Raw genomic sequence first — 23,257 nt, 5'->3', positions numbered from 1 at the left:
AAACATTTGAACTCATGACCTCCAGATTTAATACCTATATTCTTAGGGTGTGTTTGGTTGAGTAGATTAAATAAGGATAGATTAATAGTCAAATATTTATCGTTAAAATTTTAAGATGTTTAATAATCATTTTGACCCGATTTAAGATTCAATTTTATTAATCAAATAGTTATTCATAACATTAGATCTTAAACCGGGTCAAAATGATTATTAAAACAACTTAAAATTTTAACGACAAATATTTGACTATTAATCTATCCTTATTTAATTCACTCAACCAAACACACCCTTAGAGTTTTGGTATAAATTGAGCTATTATGAGTGACGGCACAGGGGGAAAGTGCGCCAAAGAGAAGACCACACAAAAAACACGTTTACAGGAGAAGTTCCGAAAGGAAGCTCAAGATCAAGATATCTCATTATCCATTTTAGTTGAGCATCCTATTGAATTAGTTAAGTTAGTAAGAATGGCATGGATCTTACAAAAAATCAGTCTTTTTCTATAACGATAGTGAGTTATCTCAATTTTAAGCTCTCTTTGGTGCCTTCTTTCGAAAACGGGCTCTCATTTGAGCCTTCTCCCTCACTGTCGATTATCCATTACTAAATTTGGGTCCAGAACAATTCTTAAACGTGATCAAGTATGGTTCGAAAAAACATGTTAGCAGTGATGTGTCTACAGACAAAGGAATCCATGAAATTAAAGTCCCCCGTCCAATTAACATTGTTATATATATAGAATACAAACGTCAGGATAATTGTTCCCACCGGTGCTCTGAATTTACTGGAGAATCTTACCGACCCATTGCGTTCTTCTACAGAAGAATTAGACAGTCAGGACTCTAGTGGTGCCAAATTTGATGCACTAAAACAATCTTCAGGAACAACATATTCTGATGATCGGTTACCTGAGGGAGACCTTATAACATTACATGACGGTCTTGTAATGGCATTTCATGATTACAATCCAAGTTCATTTCCTGAGCAATCAACTCTTCTTCCTGATGGCGATGGGCTGCCCATGTTTCTCCAAGGAACTTGCTATGTTTGTGTCCATGTTTTAGTGGATGACCACACAAATTTTCTTAACCCATATTTATGCATTGTATTAAACAAAACACCGTTTTTTTCCCCTGACAGGTTAATATCTTTTTCCAGATCAGGATAATCGGCAATCTAAATAAACAAGCTTACCCTATCGGATCAGGGCGAGACACCTATGCGACGTTTCACAGAATTCTTCTACTAAGCTATGGCATTTTCTGTGTCAGTGTGTCGCATGGCATGTAGATGATACCTTAAATAAATCTACAAGCACGCAAACATAACAGTGCTCTTCTAATTGAATGTACTAATTATTGTTATCATGCAAATTTTGTTCAGACTCGAGAGATCAGTATTTCAAATTAAAATTTCCTTTATCAGTTGATCACTTGAGTCAAGCTTAATAACCATGTGCTATGTTTAATTTTGATCTCTTTCTTTCCTTTTCTTGTTATTGTTTCTCCTCCCTCTCTCTCTCTAAATTTCATGAAGTACTCGACACTCTGTCTCAAATGTGTTTCATTTAATTCCCTCATGAATCAGCTTCTTATTGTCCAAAGCGTAAGAGAGCCTTCTTAACGACAATTTTTTAATTTTTTTCATGCATGGTATATCGAAGTAATGTTTCTCATGGAAATCAAATGGCCTATTTATGTGTGTGCATGAATCTTACACAGTGATTTAAGAATGTGTGTTTTCGTTAATACATCAAATTATGCCTTTTCGTGATATGTAACCAAGCATGTACGTTTTTTTGGCAGTGGGCAAGACAAGTACACGATGATGCCTGTATCGTTCATCACAATTAAGTATGTTAGCTTTGTGAATGAACAGGACAGTGATGAATATACACCAAGAAATCTATGTTGGTCCCACGTGCGGAATTTGAGATAATAAAACCCGAAAATAAAGAATAAACTGGACACCGAGATTTACGTGGAAAACCCCTAAAAATTATTAGGGTAAAAACCACGGGCAAGATGAAAAGAATTTCCACTATAATATTTTGTGGTGTACAACTCACTCACTGTGTTTCCAAAGAGAACACACACTCTCTTAATACAGGAGAACAAAACACCTCACAAATATTATAGAACTAAGCACTCAAATGCTTATAAGATGAGAGAAAACTCGAAGAAGGGATGATTTCAGAATGAAGGGGGGAGCTCTATTTATAGAGCCCCTGGACCGTGTGAACACGCGTTATAAACGCGTATTTCCGTCCAACTTCCTTACGCGTCAAATATGCAACCTCCACGTTTTTATTTAATGAATTTCATTGGTCCCCCCTTCCTTTGACTTTTCATACCGACATTTCTCCCACTTGGAGATTTGATTGAGAATCAAACACATCTCCACACATCCTTTCAATCTTGCCATTCCCTGCTGCTTACGTTTCCGCTAGACCATTTGAGAATCTACACCACTCAAACTTATCAGTGTTCACTGACTTGGTCAGAAAATCAGCTTTGTTTTCCTTTGTATGGATCTTCTGTATATCCACACTTCCTTCTTCTACTACTTCCCGCACAAAGTGAAATTGTACTCCAATGTGTTTCGTCCTGGAATGAAAGGCTGGATTCCTTGCGATGTGCAAGGCACTCTGACTGTCACAAAACAAAGGAACACTCTCTTGTTTGTGCCCGATCTCCTCCAATAACCTTTTAATCCATATTGCCTCCTTACAACCTTGAGTAGCTGCCATGTATTCTGCCTCTGTTGTAGATAACGCCACAACCGTCTGCAGTTTTGAAACCCAGCTTACTGCTCCCCCTGCAAGCGTAAACACATAACCAGTAGTAGATTTCATCTTATCAGGATCACCTGCATAATCTGAATCGACATAGCCCCTGAGTGTAAAATCTGATCCTCCATAACATAATGCAGCATTCGAGGTACCCTTAATGTATCTAAGGATCCTCTTAACAGTGCTCCAATGCTCTCGTCCAGGATTCGCCATATACCGACTAACTGCTCCCACTGCTTGAGCAATGTCCGGCCTTGTACATATCATGGCGAACATCAAACTTCCCACTGCTGATGCATATGGTACTCGAAACATCTCCATCCTCTCTGCTTCACTGCTAGGACACATCTCGGAGGATAACTTGAAGTTAACAGGAAGAGGGTTCGATATTGGCTTACTATCTTGCATGTTGAAGCGTTGCAAGACTTTCTTCAAATAATTTTTCTGGGAAAGCCAAATCTTTCTGTTACTTCTGTCTCGGTGAACTTGCATCCCTAGAATCTTGTTTGCTGGTCCCAAGTCCTTCATATCAAATTCCCTAGCCAACTGTGCCTTCAATCCTTGGACCTGATCTTTGTTGGGGCCTGCTACCAACATGTCGTCCACATACAACAGCAAAATGATATAATCATCACCAGACCTCTTGAAATACGTACAAGGGTCTGCACTCAGTCTGTTGTATCCAAGGCTCATGATATAGGAATCAAATCTCTTGTACCAACACCTCGGCGCCTGTTTGAGACCGTACAGAGATTTCTTCAACCTGCAAACCAAGTTCTCTTTGCCTTTTTCCGCAAAACCTTCTGGCTGGAGCATATAGATTTCTTCTTCAAGATCTCCATGAAGAAACGCCGTTTTTACATCTAGCTGTTCTAGATGTAGGTCAAACACCGCACACAATGCCAACACTACTCTGACGGTTGTAAGCCGAACCACAGGAGAAAATATCTCATTGAAGTCAATACCTTCTTTCTGAGCATACCCTTTTACTACCAATCTAGCACGATACCGTTCCACTTGATTATTGCCATCTCGCTTGATCTTATAGACCCATCTGTTACCGATGGCTTTCCTCCCTCGTGGTAGTGTAACAAGATCCCAAGTTTTATTCCTGTCTAATGCCTCCAATTCTTCTTGCATTGCTATCATCCACAAAGATACATCCGAGCTTTGAGTAGCCTCGTGGAAACTCGATGGCTCACCATCTTCTGATAATAGACAATATGCAATGTTGCTTTCAGTGACATAATCTGAAAGCCAACCTGGTGGTCTTCTGTCTCGAGTTGACTGCCTCACATTGGAAACCTCAGACTCAACTTGTTCTTGTTCTTCGTGCTCTGGTACTGCTTCACAAGAAACTTGACCTTCGTCTGTCTTATTTTCTACCTGAAAAATAGTAGTTTCTGAATTCTGTGTGCCTTTGTCTCCCTTTACTTTATCTTCCTCGAAGATAACATCCCTGCTGATGACAAGCTTGTGAACAGTAGGATCCCACAAGCGAAACCCCTTTACTCCATCAGCATAACCCAAGAAGATACATTTTCTGGATTTCGAATCCAACTTCGATCTTTCTTGCTCATTGTACAGAACGTACACCGGACTTCCAAATGTATGCAAATGAGAATAATCTGTTGGCTTCCCAGTCCACATCTCCATCGGAGTCTTCAGATCAATCGCCACTGAAGGAGAACGATTGATAATATAACAAGCGGTTTTGACTGCTTCCGCCCAAAATGACTTTTCTAGACCCGCAGTCCTCAACATAGCTCTTGTTCTGTCCAACAAGGTTCTATTCATCCGCTCCGCCACTCCATTCTGTTGAGGTGTGTAAGCCGTCGTGAACTGTCTCTTGATGCCCTCATGTTGACAATATGCATCAAACTCGTCACTGGTATATTCTCCTCCATTGTCAGTCCTTAGACACTTGATTTTCTTTTCTGAATCAAGTTCAACCCGCGCTTTGAAATCTTTGAAGATCTGGAAAACATCTGATTTCTTCTTGATTGGATACACCCAACATCTCCTAGAGAAATCATCAATGAACGAGACAAAGTATCTCGCTCCTCCTAGGGATACAACCGGTGCTTGCCAAACATCCGAATGAATCAGCTCTAATATGCTTTTGCTCCTGGCAGTAGAAGTGCCAAACTTTAATCTGTGTTGTTTACTGGTAACACAGTGCTCACAAAAGGGTAGTGACACTTTTGTAAGTCCCGGCAGCAGCTTCCGTTCTGAGAGAATTTTCAACCCCCGTTCTGACATATGCCCGAGCTTTCTATGCCATAACACTGTTAATTCTTCTCCTGAACCAATTGATGCGACAGCTAGTTCTGGCTCTTTGTGTGTTTCTCCCAAAAGTACATACAGATTTGCAGCAACCTTTTCCGCCTTCATAACCACAAGCGCTCCTTTCACAATTTTCATGATCCCGTTCTCGATCCGAGTTTTGCACCCGATGTCATCCAATTGCCCCAAGGACAAAAGATTTTTCGTCAGTCCTTTCACATGTCGTACCTCCTGTATGGTGCGAATGGTGCCATCAAACATTTTAATTTTGATAGTACCGACCCCAGCGATTTCCAAGGCATGATCATTTCCCATGAATACAGATCCTCCTGAGACTGGTTCATAATGATCAAACCATTCTCTCCGAGACGTCATATGCCACGTCGCTCCTGAATCCATTATCCATGTGTCACAAAATTTGTGCCTGCCTTCCGCAACTGTTGCTGCTTCGCTGAATAATATTTCACCACTTCCTGAAGTACTGGCCACATTTCCTTGAGAACTTTTATCAATACTCGTACACTCTTTCTTGAAGTGCCCTTTACCGCCACATTTAAAGCAGTAAATATTTTTCTTCTTACTTCTCGACTTTGATCTACCTCGTCTTTGGCTCCCACTGGAGTCACGGTCCATAAATCTTCCTCTTATCATTGGTAACGCCTCTGCCTGCTTCGAGGATACCAACCTATCTTCCTTATTCTTGCGCCGGCTTTCTTCTCCGAGAACCGCAGTTAAGACATCGTCGAATTTTAGAAAGCCCATAAGAATATTGTTGGTAATGTTGATGATAAGTTGATCATATGAATCTGGTAGACTTTGAAGTAGAAGCTCCGCACGTTCATTTTCCCCTATTTTATGCCCCATGGAAGTGAGTTGGGCAAATAGAGTATTTAGTGTGTTGATATGGTCGGTCATCGACGAAGATTCCGCCATCCGAAGAGTATAAAGCCTTCTCTTTAGGAAAATCATATTGTGTAGCGACTTGACCTCGTACATCTTTGTTAGAGTATCCCAGATAACTTTAGCTGTTTTTATCTCAGAGATACTTGACAAAACTTCGTCTGCTATAGCCAAGTGTAAATTGGCAACAGCGTTGTCATTCATCTCATTCCACTTTCCATCATCCGCAATCTCCACCGGTCTGTCTCCAATAGCCGCCAAGCAATTCTCCTTTCTTAAAACTGCTTGTATCTTTATTTTCCACAGCATAAAATTGCTTCCGTTGAACTTTGCTATCTCGTACTTTCCCGCCATTATGTCTACAACAATTTTAGTAGACCAGACAAAATAATCCCGCCTTAAATAAAGAATCTCAAAAAATCTTTTCTGATGTGGAAGATCAGTCTAAGCTGCAACCACAGAGCATACTCAGAATTTTAGGAAATTTTAAACCAAGGCTCTGATACCACTTGTTGGTCCCACGTGCGGAATTTGAGATAATAAAACCCGAAAATAAAGAATAAACTGGACACCGAGATTTACGTGGAAAACCCCTAAAAATTATTAGGGTAAAAACCACGGGCAAGATGAAAAGAATTTCCACTATAATATTTTGTGGTGTACAACTCACTCACTGTGTTTCCAAAGAGAACACACACTCTCTTAATACAGGAGAACAAAACACCTCACAAATATTATAGAACTAAGCACTCAAATGCTTATAAGATGAGAGAAAACTCGAAGAAGGGATGATTTCAGAATGAAGGGGGGAGCTCTATTTATAGAGCCCCTGGACCGTGTGAACACGCGTTATAAACGCGTATTTCCGTCCAACTTCCTTACGCGTCAAATATGCAACCTCCACGTTTTTATTTAATGAATTTCATTGGTCCCCCCTTCCTTTGACTTTTCATACCGACAATCTAGACCTACCGAGCTCGGTGAATGAACAGTGCAGTGATGAATGGAAATATACACCAAGAAATCTAGAGTTACCAAGTGTTGTAATTCCAACTTTTGCTACTGCAGCTTTAATATCTGAGCTGCTGCAATTATCCGAGCCTAAACCAGTGCAATTTTGTTGCAGGGTGATATGTTATATGGAAATATTTTCATATCTGATTGAAACCCAATTTTCTTGTGGTTTTCCTTTCACTGTTTTGTTCCTCTAACATGCATATCATTTTATCTGTTCTTAATTAGGAACTTAATTCGCTTGTATCTGTTATTTGCAATCAGGCTTTAGGTCCAGACTATTAGTTGTTCAAATCCCATTAGCTGGTTTTGTCTTAGGTGTTTATCCTGTCCTATCATGGTAGTAATGGACGTTGATTGTGAAATAGCTAATGTATTGTTCAAAACTGTCATTTTGCATTACGAAGTCTACAAGCTTGTTTGTGCAGTAGAATTGAATATAGAACCATTTGCCTCTAATGTTGAAAACAATTGTGTTTATTTGACAATGGAAAAAAATACAAAAGTTTTGAAACTCTGAAGCTCTTCAGAAGAAGAAGGTGCTTGAACGAACCTCACTTAAAGCAATTCATGTCTGATATTCTTTTTTTGTTTTCTTTGTTATATTGATGATGGGTCGTCCTCCTGCTGTTGTTGGGTCGACTCTGAGAAGGCTGCGACCTTGCTTGGGTTGGATTGTGAAGATTTTTCACGACATTTCTGCCACAAAAACGGCAGCCAAATCTCAGACTGGAGCATGGCTTCCAGCTGCATGTAGCTCGACAGCGGGTTGCCTAAAGCAAATTTTAAAGGGGCATCAGAGAACTGTGGCAAAAAAATACGGAGCTATGCTCGATTCCTCTTGTCAAGACCTAACATTTTCTTTTGACTCGAACACATTAATAAACAGCTCTGATGATTGAGCTTGATTGGCAGTGCTTGTTTCAACGAATTCTGTGTAAACTGTAGCCAATTCAAAGCCACATATTCGCCACTTTTGTCATTCTGTTTTCTGTGTCCCGTTTTTCCATATCTTGTTCATTCAATGTATTTACACTTCCAAGACCACCAATTTTGGTTATCTTCAAACTTGAACAGCGTAAGAATTTTGATTATCTTTGTCTGCTGCAGACTGTTGTGGGAAACCTCATGGATCCAAGTGCCACAGTCGGAAGAACGCCTGTGTGAACTGGATATGACGGTGGCTGGAATGCAGAATGTATGGGCAACAAGTGTGAAGTGTCTCTCAAGCAAACATGCTCGCAGAAGCTAGGAACATTATGAAGCAACTTTCATAAATTTCAGCTTACTTGCATGTTTTGTCTAAGCCCGATTCTGGAAAAACGCATTGGGTTTAAAATAAATATAATTGGATCAGGCCTCACCCGTTACAGAGGCAAAAAAGCTATCTGAATACTTATCTTTGCATTCCTAAAGCTCAAAAACTTAGATTTTACGAAAAGACACATTCTATTTGTATTTCCACGTACCAAAATTTAGATATTCCTACTTGAAAAGTCCAACATAAAGTCTTTTAATAGATAAATCAAAGATATAATATCAGAGTATTTTCTCGAGATTATGTAATTCTAATATTGATAGAAAATACCTGGAGATTCACGAGGATCAAACTGGATCTCATTTTTTAGTTTTCATGAATATATATTTCAAAATTTTCGATGGAACTTTTCAAAAATTAATTTTGGTGTGGAATTCGGTATGCTCGATCAGAAACCTTGACATTTGGGTCGAAGTTTCAAGGTTTCAGTGAATATTTAAACCATGCATGTGCATGGTTTTAAATATTGATTTGAAGCAGAGCAGAAGGATGACAAAACTCGAACCAAAGAAGGCCTAAGTGAAGAATTAATGATAGAAAAGGAATAGGAAGAAGAACACATTAAAAACGAAAATATTAATTGCATACGGTATTTTATTACAAGCTTTTATGGGATCTGACAAAGAAAATACTAAGTTCTTGAGTTGTTCCACCATCCGGATTGATCATATAGAACGATTCAGAATCCTTGGATCCCACAACCTTGTCAAATCTTGCCCTGATATAACTCAATTGTCCATCTCCATTTTCCTTGTCGGGATACAAACCAGGCAACACTCCGGCCCCCATTGAAACTCCCTTCAGAAGCTTCATGACATGGACTTCTTCATCACCCATATTCTTCCTCCTTATAGAGTATCCACCTTTCCTGCCATTACAGTACACGGCCCACACAAACTCCTCCATGAGCTTCTTCTTGTGAGTTTTCGTATCGCTTTCGAGGGTGATACGAAGAATATCCGATGCCATTTCCTTGTGGAATGCGGAGGTTGACAAGGGGAGTTCTATCACGAAGATTGGCATTTTGTGTGGGTCTTCTTGTATGGCAAGGTTGAGTCTTCCTTTGCGGTATCCGAATAAAGTCCCCGTGGTGGCTTTATCAGTTAGGAACGGTTTGCGGTGGCGGTTCCCGAGTAGGGCTACCATCTTGCAGCCGGTGGTTAGCATGGGGAGGAGTTTGAACATGCGGAAAAGGCCGCCGCCGCCGCCGCCAGCGGAGGAGGATTTTGTCGATTTCTTGTTCGTGTTAGTTCTTTGGAGGTTGAAAAGTAAGGCATGGTTTGCCATTTGGTGGAATGGGTTTGAACAAATTGGTGGCATATTTGGAAGGATTTATATTTCTATTGTTTGTGTTTTTTTTTTTTTTTTGGGTTTCAGTTGGGACGTATGGAGTGAGAAAATCGTCATACGCACTCTTAAGAAATGTAGAAAGATTGATATACATACATACATACATACATCTATGTATATATATGTATGTATATATATATATATAATGATATAATAGAATAAGCTGGCTATTAAATTTTTGTCATGGGCTCGTCCCATGAGGTAGTTGAGATAAACTAGAGTTTTTTTAATGTGTTTAATAAATTTACTAATGCGTGCAGATCAGGTTAGGGATGGAACCCTATCAATTTTGTAAAAAAAAAAATTATCAACCTTTTCTTTTCATATTGATTATTATTAATACTTCTTCTGTGCTTACTATTTTAATGATATTATTATTGATGTTTATGCATAAATTTTACCCAAGAAAAACAATTTTCCATTTGATGGGCATTAAAATATCAGATAGAAAATGTGCTCAAGAGACATGATTAAGTTATGGTTTGCCGTTCTGTGCATGAATGATGCAAGTTATAGATTTCCAGCTCACTAGACATGCATACATAGAGGGGACTGATATGGGTCGAGCAAGTTTTATTTAAAATAAGGTACATTTTAATAGAAAATATGGTGTTTGATTGCACTTTTTTACATTTTAAAAACAATATCAATGCCCAAGCCAACTTTAATTTGTCATTGTAATTTCATTCTTGGTTGATAAAGTTGTCAACTCCACCGTCGACCTAAGTTCAAGTCAGTGTCGACCTTAAAAATCCACAAACCGGGAAAAAACCGACTATGCGAACCCCTGGTTTTGATCGATTTCAAATTATATATGTAGTAGAATCATGACATCTAAGTTAAATCAAGAACCTAATTTGGTTTTGTGGAGGTGGGATTTGCAGTCGTAATTTCATAATTGATAAAGTTTAATGTATGCTAAGAAATGGGATTTGATGTCTCGATATTATGGTATATTAATATATCATACTTTGTTGCAAAAACATGTAGGTGGTGGGAGCCGAAGGAGATGAAAAAAGGGCTAAAGTTTTATCTTTTTCAACATGTATATTGTGGGGAGTAGGGCTAAAATTTGATGTTGACAATGCTAAAAGATGAAAAGAAATTGGACGTCAATTGTGATGAGATAAGGAAAGGCTGACAAAAAATTGTGGGGGGAAAGTGTAAAAAAAAAAAAGGAGAAGAAGAAGAGAAAATCTCCTTTTTGATCATGTCCCTCCCCATATACTTATACTCCACCATCAACATATATTTCCATGAATTGTAATCATTGATCTCCGGCCCGACAGGAATGTGAGAGGAGATAAATCATGGTGACTCAGCCAACCAGCAGCAGCTAGACCTTATGCTACGCCGCGCACAAGGAGAGACTCGATCTCTGGTCATTGCTCCAAGATTCACTGCTGTTGACCAACTGAGCTAAACCCATGCGGGCATGAATTGTAACCATTGTTTGAAATTGGGCACGAGAGGACAATTTAATAGATTTCTGGGAGATGTATATAGCTTATTTTTTTTAGAAATAATTACAAAATATATTTTTTGTCCGACTAGAAAGACAAGAAATCTTATGTAATATTTTTGCGTAACGATATATATAACACCAATAAAAATTTATCCGATGTATCAATTGTTAAAAGTTTTAAAATGATACAACTTATTAACTAGAAATATTATATATAATGAATTAGCTAGAACTGCACCCAATCTACATCATTCCCCCTTATTCTTTCAAAGTCCCATTAGCCATTAGGCAAACACCCCATACAAAGGTACAGCTCTTCTTTCCCAATTCTTTTAAACATTCTATCCATATTTCCTACTTTATTATGGGTAAATCGCAAAAGCTACCCTTGTATTTTTCAAAAATTTCGATGCAAACACAAACAGAAAGAGATGTGCTTAAAGCTCCTATACTTTTAAACTTGAAAATTAATAAGGTAAAATCCCCATTTCAGTTCGACATAATTTCAGTAGAAATCACGTACCTAAAAAATTGGCCTAATTAACATGGGGTTTTAGGCTTTTAGCTATAAATTTTTTTTTATAACATATAAAAGTTTGTATCTCATTAAATTTTCATATATTGTTCTAGCTAGCTAGCTATTTTTTAAAAGTGGGTTTAATTTCAAATGTAAAAGTACCGAGACTTTTAGTTCATAATTACTTTTTCAATAGAGGTTTTAGCAACTTTTAAGAATTTCTGATCAACTTATCCCACTTTATTAATTTCTTTGCCAAACAAGTGATTTTCCTTTTCAATAATAATCACTCCCATTGTCTCACGATCACAAATTTCTTCTGCAGGAGTTTACTCCTTAAATTAGACATGGCAGGTTAGGTGCGACTGAAATTAAGCCTAACAACTTGCATTATATACTTCATGTTGGCATGTTGCTATTAAATAAATGACCCCACGTACGTACTTTTCACTCGTTCCTTGCTTGCTAATCAATAATCATGCTATATTAACTAAAGTATGTCTTCCATAGGATTGAAGTACGATATTAGCTTTAGTTTTAAGGCAAAAACTTGTGTGAGACGTCTCACGGGTCATATTTTGTGAGACAGATATCTTATTTGAGTCATCCGTGAAAAAATATTATTTTTTATACTAAGAGTATTACTTTTTATTGTGAATATCGGTAGGATTGACTCGTCTCACAGATAAAGATTCGTGAAACTGTCTCACACGATACCTACTCGTCATCGTATAGTCCAGTCATAACATGAGCTGATTGAAACATTATTAATTTGTTCTTTATTGATGTTACATCAACATAATATTAAAGCTCGATAGATTTAATTTTCCAATATCGTAGCAATGTTTTTGTTTTTAAATTAATTTATTTATTGAGCAATTTCTGTATTGGCAACGGGAAATTCAGAAAACGAATGGACGAGGGGTCCCCTAATTTCCTCAAAAACATGATTTAATTTGTATGTGTTTTTCAGCTAGTGAACAAACAATCTTTTGCCCCCACCTCACCCACTGATTTAATTGAGAAGGATAAAGATGTGTTAGTTGTTTGTAGGATAAAATATCTGAAAGTTGTATATATGAATTTGGACCATCATCTTTTCTTCCGAGCTAGCTTTTGAGATTGAACAAAGTCAAAATCTCAATCTTAATGATATGTGTCTTATGCAATATTTTCAAGAAAATATTCCGAAAAATAATATAAATAAAATTATCAAATATTAATTATGATCTCAACAACAAACAAATCGGAGTAGGGAGAATTTTCACCCAGATATTTATGCCACCTTGCATGGAATAGCGATAAAGACAACACCATGTGAGATGCATATTGGAGATGGGATATATTTTCAGTGGGAACATATAGAATGGGGAGTTTTAATTAGAGGTTGGCTGGTCGGTTTTAATTCACTACAGTAGTTTCTGAACCGCAATGAATTAATGGGTGGGAATACCCGAATACGCAATTGGATAGTCGTTCCAAGTGAAAATCTTGCATAATTTTGTGGAATATAATGCACATTTAATCCTTTTTTTTTTGTTCTTTAGGTTGTAATTTTTTGTATTAATCTTGTATTTTCTTTTTCTTTTTTGGGGGGAAAATTTAGTATTTTTCCATCATTAACACATGTGATATTGCACATGTCAATGTCATGTCGAGACCACATCATGGCAACGTAACTATCATATTGGGAATAAATAAAACTGCAATATATATATATAGACACACACACTAAATTATGACAAAATAAATGGCCAAAATTACAAATAAATAAATATATAAAACCAAAAATGCAATTTTCTCAATTTATGTGAAATGATTTTTATAATTTAATGTTTCACGATGGAAATTTAGATTAGTTATGTATTATATACGGTACATGACTTCATAAATGCTTTTTATAAACATAAACAACCAATGTGTGTGGAGATTGAGAAACTCATTAGTATTGTATTTACAAACATTACACATTCTATATAATATCTACGTCGATGCACATAAGACATTAAATTATTGTATATTTAATCTTGTTTCATCAAACGTTTGATTCAATTTCTACAATTGATCAGAGTCATACAAGCAATATCGCATAAATCTCAAAATGAATATTTTGCACGTAATATAATTAATCAACAATATTTAAATATGAACAATTTCGATCTTCTTGCATTAAAATCATGTACTTGCGATATTTAAAAATATTTATATGGCTTGATTGAAGAGTGAAATAAGATATAAACATGCCTTGGTTTGTTTTGACAGAAAACAAACGAAATAACGACGCGGCGCGGCGGAGACGGAATGTTCTTCACTTTCTCACTTTTTCTCTCTTAATCCCTTTAAACCAAGCAAATACGATGTTGTCATATACATATACATATATATATATATATATATATATATATGTGTATATATGTGTGTGTGTGTGTGGGCGCGCGCATACAAACCGAATGATGTCTGTAGGAGAGTTGAGGAGTCAGCCGACGATTCGGCCATAATACAAGGGCGGGCCAGATAAAATGATTGAGCCCAAATTCATGTTTCCAATGTTCTCATATTATGGATTTTTGGAAATAAAAAAGCGTGAGATACCCCAATAGCCCATGTTAGCAAATTAGGCCTACAAAAACAATTAAAATTCTGACTGGTATATATCAACACTAGGTAGTGGATCTAAACGAGTGTTCTTAATTAATTTTAAATTTGACATAATCGATGTCTAAGACATCAAACGATACGAATGATGAGATATTAATTGATGATAAATCTTTGTTTCATCCGACGATTGACTCAATTTCAACAAATGATTAGATTTATAAATCATTATCTTATATTATGCATCATTCATCATTTTATCTCAGGAGTAAAACGATAAATAATAAGAGTAAATCATTTTACTATCATAACCTGTAAGTCATCCGATCGACCGTATTCTAAACATGCAAGATCTACTTTAAACAAATCAAACGGAAAGAATTTGGATGGATGATAATTAAAAGCGAAATGTTGAAGAAATTCAGGATTTGGAAATGGATATGGGGCAAGTGCATGCGTTAGTCGATTTCTCGTGTCATATTTTTGAACGAATACCCACGTCCATTGCTTGATGTAGGGGTCTGTCTGTGTGACCAAAACATTTCTCAAACTCCGACACATGCAACTTGACACCTATACAGGCTGGCAACAAGCATTATGGTGGTTGGTGATAAATAAATAACATGGCTCGGTTTAGTTTCCTTCCTTGTAAAATCGGGTCAAATTAAATATGAAATTCATCTTATAAAATTAATTCATGAGACGATCTCGATAAATTTTTAAGAAGAATGTGTATCCCAAGACGATGTAGAGCCATTTTTTTTGTTCATTTTAAATATCATGTTTGGGATCTTACCGGTCATAGTTTAAATATGAAAAAGAATTGTCGGCATCAATCCCAAGCCTTTTACGCTAAGAATTCTAATAAAAATTTACAACAAATATTAATTAGTAGCATGCACTCATAAACCAATAAATAAACAATGACATCGTTTAGATCATAAATGAGAATGAAATTAGATAATAATATAAAGATCATAAAGATAATCGTGTATCACTAATTAATCTTCATTGACATGACAATCACAACTTGATAATGTTATTTTTTATACACTTAATTAAATTATGTAAGCTTTGTGTCGGTATAAATTATACGGCCAACAGAAATGGTTGTGGAAATAACGTTAGATTAAGAGATTTATTTTTTACTAGTAAAATTAAATCCACATCTTGCTAGGGCGCCGACTATCCTATGGTTGTACGGCAAGAATTTTTTCTTATCCACGAAATCTTCTGAAACCGACCGGCTCATTGTGTGAACCGAATCCGGTTCGTCATCGCGACGTGACCCTGGACGAGTATCTCTGAAGCTCCATCGTCGAAACGTCGCCATGTAACTCTTCGAGTTACATTCACCGGCGGCGAGTCCTTTAGACGTGCTACGGAATAAGAATAAATCTTTCAGCCTCCATTTCTTGTGGCTTTCAGAACATAAACTTGACGATGGGGACGAGGACGACATTCTCACACTGTCCAACTGCTGCCATTTCTCGTTATCTTCCCATGCATACTTGGTGACTCTACACGGAGAAAGCGACCGAGATGCCTTTCTGCTCGAAGATTTCTGAAAATTTAAGCTTTGTTGATCTCTTCCTCTGGCGTCCCGCACCTCCGATTTAGTGGCGTTCCGGGCGGCGATTTCAAAAGGGTCGACGGATTCTTTATTCTTATAGCGCGGAGACAATGCGCTATGTATCATCTTCCTAGTTTGTAGAAGCTGCGGCAACGAAGTAGCGGTGGTCTTTTTGTGAGTGAACTCTTTCATTCTTTTACTCGGCGGGAGTACTTGCAGGCAAGGTGGTGGCTTCAGAGGCTTGATCACGCCGCCATGAAAGAGTTCTTCCGCAGAAAGAGAGACCGTTTCCGATCCCAATTTACCCACAGAAAAAGCGAATTCAAAATCGCCGTTATTCGACGGTGACTTGGGAGTGCCGGGTTTTTCTTCCCAGCCAAAGGGCACGGAGGAACGGTCACCGTCGAAATCATCGATTACAGTATCGTAGCATTGATCAGACAGTTTAGAAGGGCTGGATGGAGCACTGAAATAGATTTCCTCCGTCACCTTCATTTGCCTGCAGTTTTCTGGATTTGTGAATACAGATCGTTGTAGATGACAGCGAATTATTCTGCTGAAATTTAAATAATCAATCTGATCTAAATCTAAATGAGAGGAGCTGATAAGCGACGAAACGAAGCGGGTGAAGCCAGCAAATACTGTGGACTTGTTGGCTGTTGGACGCTGAGATTGAATTGATTATTTTTTGTTATAATTGTGTTGTGAAGTCGACAGTTCGTCTCAAAGTTTGGAATCAGGATACAAATTTTATAAGCCACCACAATTAATTTCTCATTACGTCCTAATTATTTAAATTTATTTTATTTTTCGTTGTTTCAAATATATAATCTAATTTTTATATTTAATTTTTTTTTTTTAACTAATATTTCAATACTAACTAAATCTTAAAAAGCGTACAACATTTTGTCCTTGTAATAATAGCACTTAACACGAGTCTCATATAAATATTAAACATAAAAAAAATTAAAAATAAAAATCCGCTATTAGGAGGTATTAGTGGTTATATTTATTGTATTTAATTGTTATTAATTTTCATATTTACCAGCAATTGGATGTTTCTGTCCACTGTATTTAGTCGACTTCTTTTCATTTTCTTCAATGTTTTCTGGTTTGGTAATTTACATGGACAAATTATTTAATACTGATATAATTAAGGCATTTAAATTTTTATTATACCCATTTCATAAATACTTATTCGCAGATATTATTACTTTTCTTTTTAAAATGTAATTGTATCTTTATATAGTTGTATTCGTATTGATTATATATATTTTTAACTGTTGTACTATAATTATTAAATATACTATCAGGTCTTTGCAGATAACTATGAATAATTTTTTTATTAAAAAAATAATAATAATAACATTGTTGGAAAATGATTCAATATGTGATGCAAGACACCAGTTTATATAAAAATAAAAATTAAAATAATTCCCGTAATTCCAATACATTATTGTCAATATAATAAAAATTGGTGGGCTGAGAAAAAAACAAAGAGCATCAATTAATAATTATTTTATTGAGATACAAATCATATAATATAATAACAAAAACTCCGTGAATTTCTTACATAATTCCATCAATAATTCAAATATCTATTCTAATTCTAATATAATAAAATATAGAAACAAATAAAAAAGCTTTTCCCAAAAGTAGACTGGCTTTCTGCTTCCTTTCTCAGATTCTCCATTTTTTTCTCCCGAAAATTTTGTTAAGAGAGAAAGCTCCGAAACACCCCGATCAACATTTCATCAAACAGGTATTATTTTTTTTCCCGCTTAATTTTATGCGTAGATACTCGTCTCTTGGTATATACGTGTTGTATATGCGTAGATTTTTCCATGTATGCAGATGATTTCGGTTGTTGTCAAATCGTTCCATTTGTTAGCTCTAATTCTTTTATTTTTATACTGCTTTATTTTGAGCTGTTTTTTTACTTGATTATTGTCATTTCTCCAATTATTTTGAAGTTTTTTTTTTTAATTCTGGTAATTTGAAGTTGAGTTGATTGCATGATGATGTGATTTATTTCAGGCGAGGTACTGTAATTATGGATATGTGTGGCTTATTTATTTATTTTTTTCTTTTTGGTGTAACATATTATTTGATTAAATTTGGGATGCTCGGTGAATCGGTGATGTTTCCCGAAATTTTCTATGGGATTCGATTTGCCCTTTCTTAAATAATGCGAAGGTGTTTTACCAAATATATGGGTTACGGTTGTGAGGTTGTCCGTCAAAAGCTATGACCTTTAAGTTAAAGGATGGTGAAGTCTAGAAAAACGCGATTGGCAGTCGGTATAAATGTAATTTGCAGAGTTTGGCTTCAAGATTCATTCATCAACGGAAGAGAGCAAATGGTATAGCAGGGCTCTTTGTTGTCCCCTTACTTTCTTTTGTCGTTCTCTTTTTTCTTTTTCATCTGCGGTGGGTATTTGGCATAGATGCCATGGAATGAATTTTCATGGAATAAGATGACCGTTGCATATTGTGGACTTCGGATTGGGGCACAGGAGTTATCGGGTGCGATTGGAAAACTGAAAAGTTGGGTTTTTTAAGTGTGAGAGAAGGTGGTACTGACTACACCGACTCTCTTCTGCTTAGCTACCTCTCTCCTTATTCCAATAACTGTGATTTTGTGCTAAGTTTCCATCCAACTTATCTTTCATGCTGCTCTCAACTTGTTCTATTGGTTGGGATGCTCGGTCTGTGTCTGTTTGATGGCTTTGAGTGGGTCTCCTCGGTGTGTTTTCATGTACTTTCTTCTTTTAAAATCAATTATCTCACTTATAAAGTGCCAATAAACATACTCACATACAGATTATCAAGGTTCAATTTCCCACTCACATCTGCAAAACATAACCAAACACATAATGGGAAGCCACTTTCAAATCTTTCGAGCTGTAAATAATAGCAAACACCACCAGAATTTTAGATTCGGACGTATTTTATTCCCAGGTTTCTTGAGAGTGTTGTGGTTCTCGTTCTTGTGTATAGAATCATGAAAATGTTCTCATTTTCTGCAGTTATGCAATGTTGAAGAATCAAAATTTCGAGTCTATTAACTCTTGTTTGCTTCATGGTTGATCTTTACTTTACAGTGATCATTCTCACATTGTATAATTGCCAGCAGATTCCAATATTTTTAACTTTGAAACAATCTCATTGCTATTGAAGTGAGGATATTTTTCTTGAGATCCAACTCAATTATTTTAATTCACATCCACCAAATGTGCAATAGTTTCTATGATGGTCTATGAGTAGAAAGTTTCTAAAGATAATTTATATCCTTGGCTTCAGAGTTGATCTAGGCAAGAGAGCTTAACTGTAAGAAACAATTAAACAAACTACTGCAGAGGTCAATAAGTCTGAAAGAGAGAAAGCAAACTACGAAAAAAATGGCCTCACAGTTTGAACCGATTCTCTCATTCCTTTTATATACTACCTTTTTTACTCACACAGTCTCACACTCACACAGCCATAATGTTTCAGATAAGATAGTGTGGTTTTTGGTTAATATTTGAACAAGTAGTGGACTAAAAGTATTTTCTGTTGATTTCTTTTCTCATTAAATGGTTGAAGTTGTATCTAAAGTTATTAAATTTGCTACTTCGCATGTTAAATACTTAAATCTATTAGTAGATTGTTTTTTCTTCTGCAATGACAACCCTTCGTTTCCCGCTCTCTTTTTGTTCATGATATTTTTTAGTTCACAATTCTCGCCTTTTATGTTCTTAACCAATAGCAATCTGGATAGCTTGTTTCTATTATTGATGATTGGTATATGACTCACCTGGAACAGGTGGAAACTTTATTTTATACATGTGTAACTGTCATTTTAGTTATTGTAGTAAAATCAATTTATTTGTGTGTTTGCATAATTATTAACATCTATCATATTATCTGTATGTTAAACTCGAGGGTGGAATTCCGCAACTGTTTCAGCTGCAAGGATGGAGCCTAGACCCGAGGGTATGTTGGGAAGTGCAAAAAATTATAAATTATATTTTTGGTGGGGTCGAAAGTAAATTTTGGATATGTTTTTAGTAAACAAATAACTTAATATAAAGGCAAAAAAATGAAAATTTTGGAAGTTGAGGGGGTTTAAGTCATTGAACTTTCCCTTGGCCTTCATTGTAAATCTGGCCCTTGTTTTTGTTGTGTCCGTCTTTCAGTGCTTCTCTGCTACAGTCTATATTTATAACTTTAGTATCAGTGGCAAGTTCTTTACTATCATCATAACATGGTATCCCATTATCATGGATCGATTTTTCTGATAAAAATTGTACTTGTTAAATGGATAGTTTAAGTATGCCAGTTGTTTGACAAATGGCTGTTCGATAATCTGTTAAACTTTGTATCATGTGTTGTCATACAGGAACAATGATTAAGTTGTTCAAAGTAAAGGAAAAGCAAAGAGAACTTGCTGAAAATGCCAATGGAAAGCCTCCAGTCAAGAAGCAAAGTGCTGGAGAATTACGTTTGCACAAAGGTTTTTTTTTTCTATTTTCAGTGATGATAAATTTTGGGCTACTCTTTTCTGTTTCCTGAAAAAACATACGTTTATCATCAATGATTCTTAGTTTTCATTCCAAAACTTTCTTGTAAATAAATAGATATTGCATTTTATGATTTCTCCAGTTGTCATCATTCGTCATCGCTGTAAATATTTATTGACTGGTTTGCTTATTTGAACAAGTTATATGCTCTAGCTTGCATGGAGTTGGATATTTGGATAAATAGTTTCTAATAATGTGGTAGGAATGGTTATCTAACCACTTGTTATCGTTATATAATCTTGCTCTCGATCGGGACTGCCATGAATATTTTATTTTTAGAATTCTTCAGTCTTCTTCATCATGGCACATTAAATGACAACATGAGTCAAATATCCATTTCCAGTTGTGATTTCATGTACGCAGAATCATTTGAAACAGCTTTCTTATTTTGTAAAGAAGTTAGCCTCAGATGTCGCCATCACTTGACTTATTTCCAAGTGATAGAAATGTTTAATGGCTTCCTGAGGAATTGGCTTCTCTCCTTAAAGACTTGTTGTTAGATGTTATGTCAGTTACACTATGACTTTCAAATGTCCGTGTAATTTAATAGCGACAACAGTTATCTCAGATGTTTCTAGAAAATTTACTCTGTGTGGACAGAACTATCCTTGCAACTGATTTAAGTTAATCATCAATCTAAACATGAGATTAGAGAAATGTATTTCCATTTTGTTTCAAGGATTACAGGAAAAATCTTTATACATTCGTATGAATTATGATAACAGGACTTTAAATCATTAGAAGGCATAGTCCTTGAATATGCAAGTTGGTTGTAAGTGATGCAACCATAAAGTTAAAAGAAATCAGTATAACATTTTCCTTGTTTGTCCGTTAGGCTTATTGAATTTGTTTACCAAGTAACATTAACTTCTTGTATTGCACCTGTGTTGATGTAGACATCAGCGAACTAAATCTGCCGAAAACATGTACCATATCCTTCCCTAATGGCAAGGATGAACTCATGAACTTTGAAGTTACCATTCGACCTGATGAAGGATATTATCTGTAAGTACTTTTTTTTTATCCAGCTTTCTGCTTAAAACTGTGGAAGCACAAATTACAGCCATTAAATTATTCATGATGATACTCTTTTGTATGTTTTCATTACTGGTTCCATATCCACTGACGATAGTACCTTGTGATCAGGAATGGGACATTTGTTTTCTCTTTCCAAATTTCTTCTATTTATCCTCACGAAGCACCAAAGGTCAAATGCAAGACAAAGGTAGCGAATGCCTAAGTTTTACATCTAATGTCGTCCAATAATGTGTTGTGAAATCCTGTCGTGTCTCAATAATAGAACATGTAAACAAAACTATTCATGTTCACTGCAGGTATATCATCCGAACATTGACTTGGAAGGAAATGTCTGCCTAAACATTCTCCGAGAAGATTGGAAACCTGTGCTAAACATAAACACCATAATTTATGGATTGTATCACCTTTTTACGGTACTCTTATTTCTTCTATTAATAAAACTCTATTTTTGTGACTAAGGTTTGAATTATCTCTTACTGTTGGTTCTGCTTTTGCAGGAACCAAATCACGAGGATCCTCTCAATCATGATGCTGCTGCAGTATTGAGAGATAACCCGAAATTGTTTGAATCCAATGTGAGAAGGGCCATGACTGGCGGTTTCGTGGGACAAACTTTCTTCCCTCGGTGCATATAGTACATGAAAGTTGTTCCTACGACAAGGCCAGAGATCTGCAATCTAGTCTTTCTGCTACAGATACGAATTGATTTTCAAATTTATCCGAAATGCAGAGAGCTTCTGTAAGTTAATATGCTTTTTTTAGCTTATTTACTGCGAAAGATATTGAATACTAAAACTCTGTATGACAATTGTGGACTGCTGTTGTTTCATGGTTCTGTTATTGACATCTATGTGTCTCTCCCTTAGAATTGCTTGAACTGATTTGAATGTAAGCGTTTTTATGGATGCATTTTAAATTATTTTATCGTGTTAAAAAAATTGAAGGGTGTGGATTTTAAAATTTGGCAACATACAAAATCGTGTCAAGAAAATATATCGATTGCAAGTCCCGAAGCTCCTCTTTTCACCCGAAAGTACTGGTTTTTATTTATTCTTTTTAAATTTAACATGAAGAAAGTTAATGTTTGAAGTACCCAAGTTATTCCAATACCAACGAACGAAGAAATTTTGACACAAAGTGTTGGATAAAGTCGAAGGATGCTATTCTTTCTTATATCTTTTTATACATTTCCAATTCATTAATTAAACATTGATGTGATTTTTTTTTTGTTACAAGTAAATTACGATCTTGCAATTTATTGTTTTCGAAATATTCTTATATTATTGAATTTCTTTTTATCAGAAACGTGATTTTTTCAGCATGCCTTGATTTGAGTAAATATTCACAAGGGGACGTTTTGTATTTTACCCACGAGGCATTTAATTAATAATATAAAATTACATTACAAACATTCAGTGATGAGGCGTGTAGGATGGAAGAAAATCAATATTTTTTTAAAAAAAATGTTAACTTCAAAATATTTTTAATCTTCAATACACAAAGTTTAAAAAAATTAAATATAAATATAACTATTTTTCGCATGTAACATTAAACAAAATAATTAAGCTTCTAGTAAAACAAGGACCAATTGACTATGCCATGCAATTCCCTTAGGTATAGTTTGGTACATGAGATTGATAAATAATCCTCTCTTATCCCATGTTTGATACCTTTTTAGAAAGTTTATGATAATACCATGAGCTCGTGATAAATAATTTTATACAGAGATCAAAATTCATTTTTATGAAAAGTGATAATTTTAATCTAATGATAAAAACACCACAAATGACTTAATTGTCCTCAATATATAAAAGTCCTAAACTTTATTGTCTCTCATTTTATAGGTAGA

At 35.8% G+C, this 23,257-nt stretch overlaps 3 protein-coding genes across 4 annotated transcripts; 1 reads left to right on the top strand and 2 right to left on the bottom strand.

Annotated features, from left to right (window-relative positions):
* Positions 1–8,829: 8,829 nt before the first annotated feature.
* LOC140809592 (protein MIZU-KUSSEI 1-like) lies at positions 8,830–9,702 on the bottom strand. The gene has a single exon (XM_073167280.1). It carries the CDS (start codon positions 9,627–9,629, stop codon positions 8,907–8,909), a length of 723 nt encoding a protein of 240 aa, XP_073023381.1. The 5' UTR covers positions 9,630–9,702; the 3' UTR covers positions 8,830–8,906.
* Positions 9,703–15,374: 5,672 nt separating this feature from the next.
* Positions 15,375–16,304, bottom strand: LOC140810511 (uncharacterized). Its single transcript, XM_073168352.1, has one exon. The coding sequence runs from the start codon at positions 16,302–16,304 to the stop codon at positions 15,375–15,377; it is 930 nt and encodes a 309-aa protein (XP_073024453.1).
* A 1,109-nt stretch (positions 16,305–17,413) lies between these two features.
* On the top strand, positions 17,414–22,254 carry LOC140809972 (NEDD8-conjugating enzyme Ubc12-like). Of its 2 annotated transcripts, none has more exons than XM_073167760.1 (6): positions 17,414–17,571; positions 20,190–20,303; positions 21,267–21,375; positions 21,517–21,595; positions 21,705–21,821; positions 21,906–22,254. In XM_073167760.1, the coding sequence occupies exons 2-6, from the start codon at positions 20,195–20,197 to the stop codon at positions 22,041–22,043; spliced, it is 552 nt and encodes a 183-aa protein (XP_073023861.1). In that variant the 5' UTR covers positions 17,414–17,571; positions 20,190–20,194; the 3' UTR covers positions 22,044–22,254. The 2 variants fall into 2 exon arrangements, with proteins under 2 accessions (XP_073023861.1, XP_073023862.1); XM_073167761.1 differs by lacking the exon at positions 17,414–17,571 and adding an exon at positions 17,888–18,171.
* The last annotated feature ends 1,003 nt before the right edge of the window (positions 22,255–23,257 follow it).

The sequence above is a fragment of the Primulina eburnea genome, chromosome 13 (genome assembly GCF_022965805.1).
Source record: "Primulina eburnea isolate SZY01 chromosome 13, ASM2296580v1, whole genome shotgun sequence".
NCBI lineage: Eukaryota > Viridiplantae > Streptophyta > Magnoliopsida > Lamiales > Gesneriaceae > Primulina > Primulina eburnea.
This window is presented reverse-complemented; position numbering and strand designations above follow the sequence as displayed.

Bases quoted from the DNA above. Each gene is read 5' to 3' on its own strand.
- LOC140809592 (XM_073167280.1), bottom strand. From the start codon at position 9,629: ATGCCACCAATTTGTTCAAACCCATTCCACCAAATGGCAAACCATGCC.
- LOC140810511 (XM_073168352.1), bottom strand. From the start codon at position 16,304: ATGAAGGTGACGGAGGAAATCTATTTCAGTGCTCCATCCAGCCCTTCT.
- LOC140809972 (XM_073167760.1), top strand. From the start codon at position 20,195: ATGATTAAGTTGTTCAAAGTAAAGGAAAAGCAAAGAGAACTTGCTGAA. The intron at 21,596-21,704 runs GTAGCGAATGCC...TGTTCACTGCAG, and splicing joins AGGTCAAATGCAAGACAAAG to GTATATCATCCGAACATTGA. The intron at 21,822-21,905 runs GTACTCTTATTT...CTGCTTTTGCAG, and splicing joins GATTGTATCACCTTTTTACG to GAACCAAATCACGAGGATCC.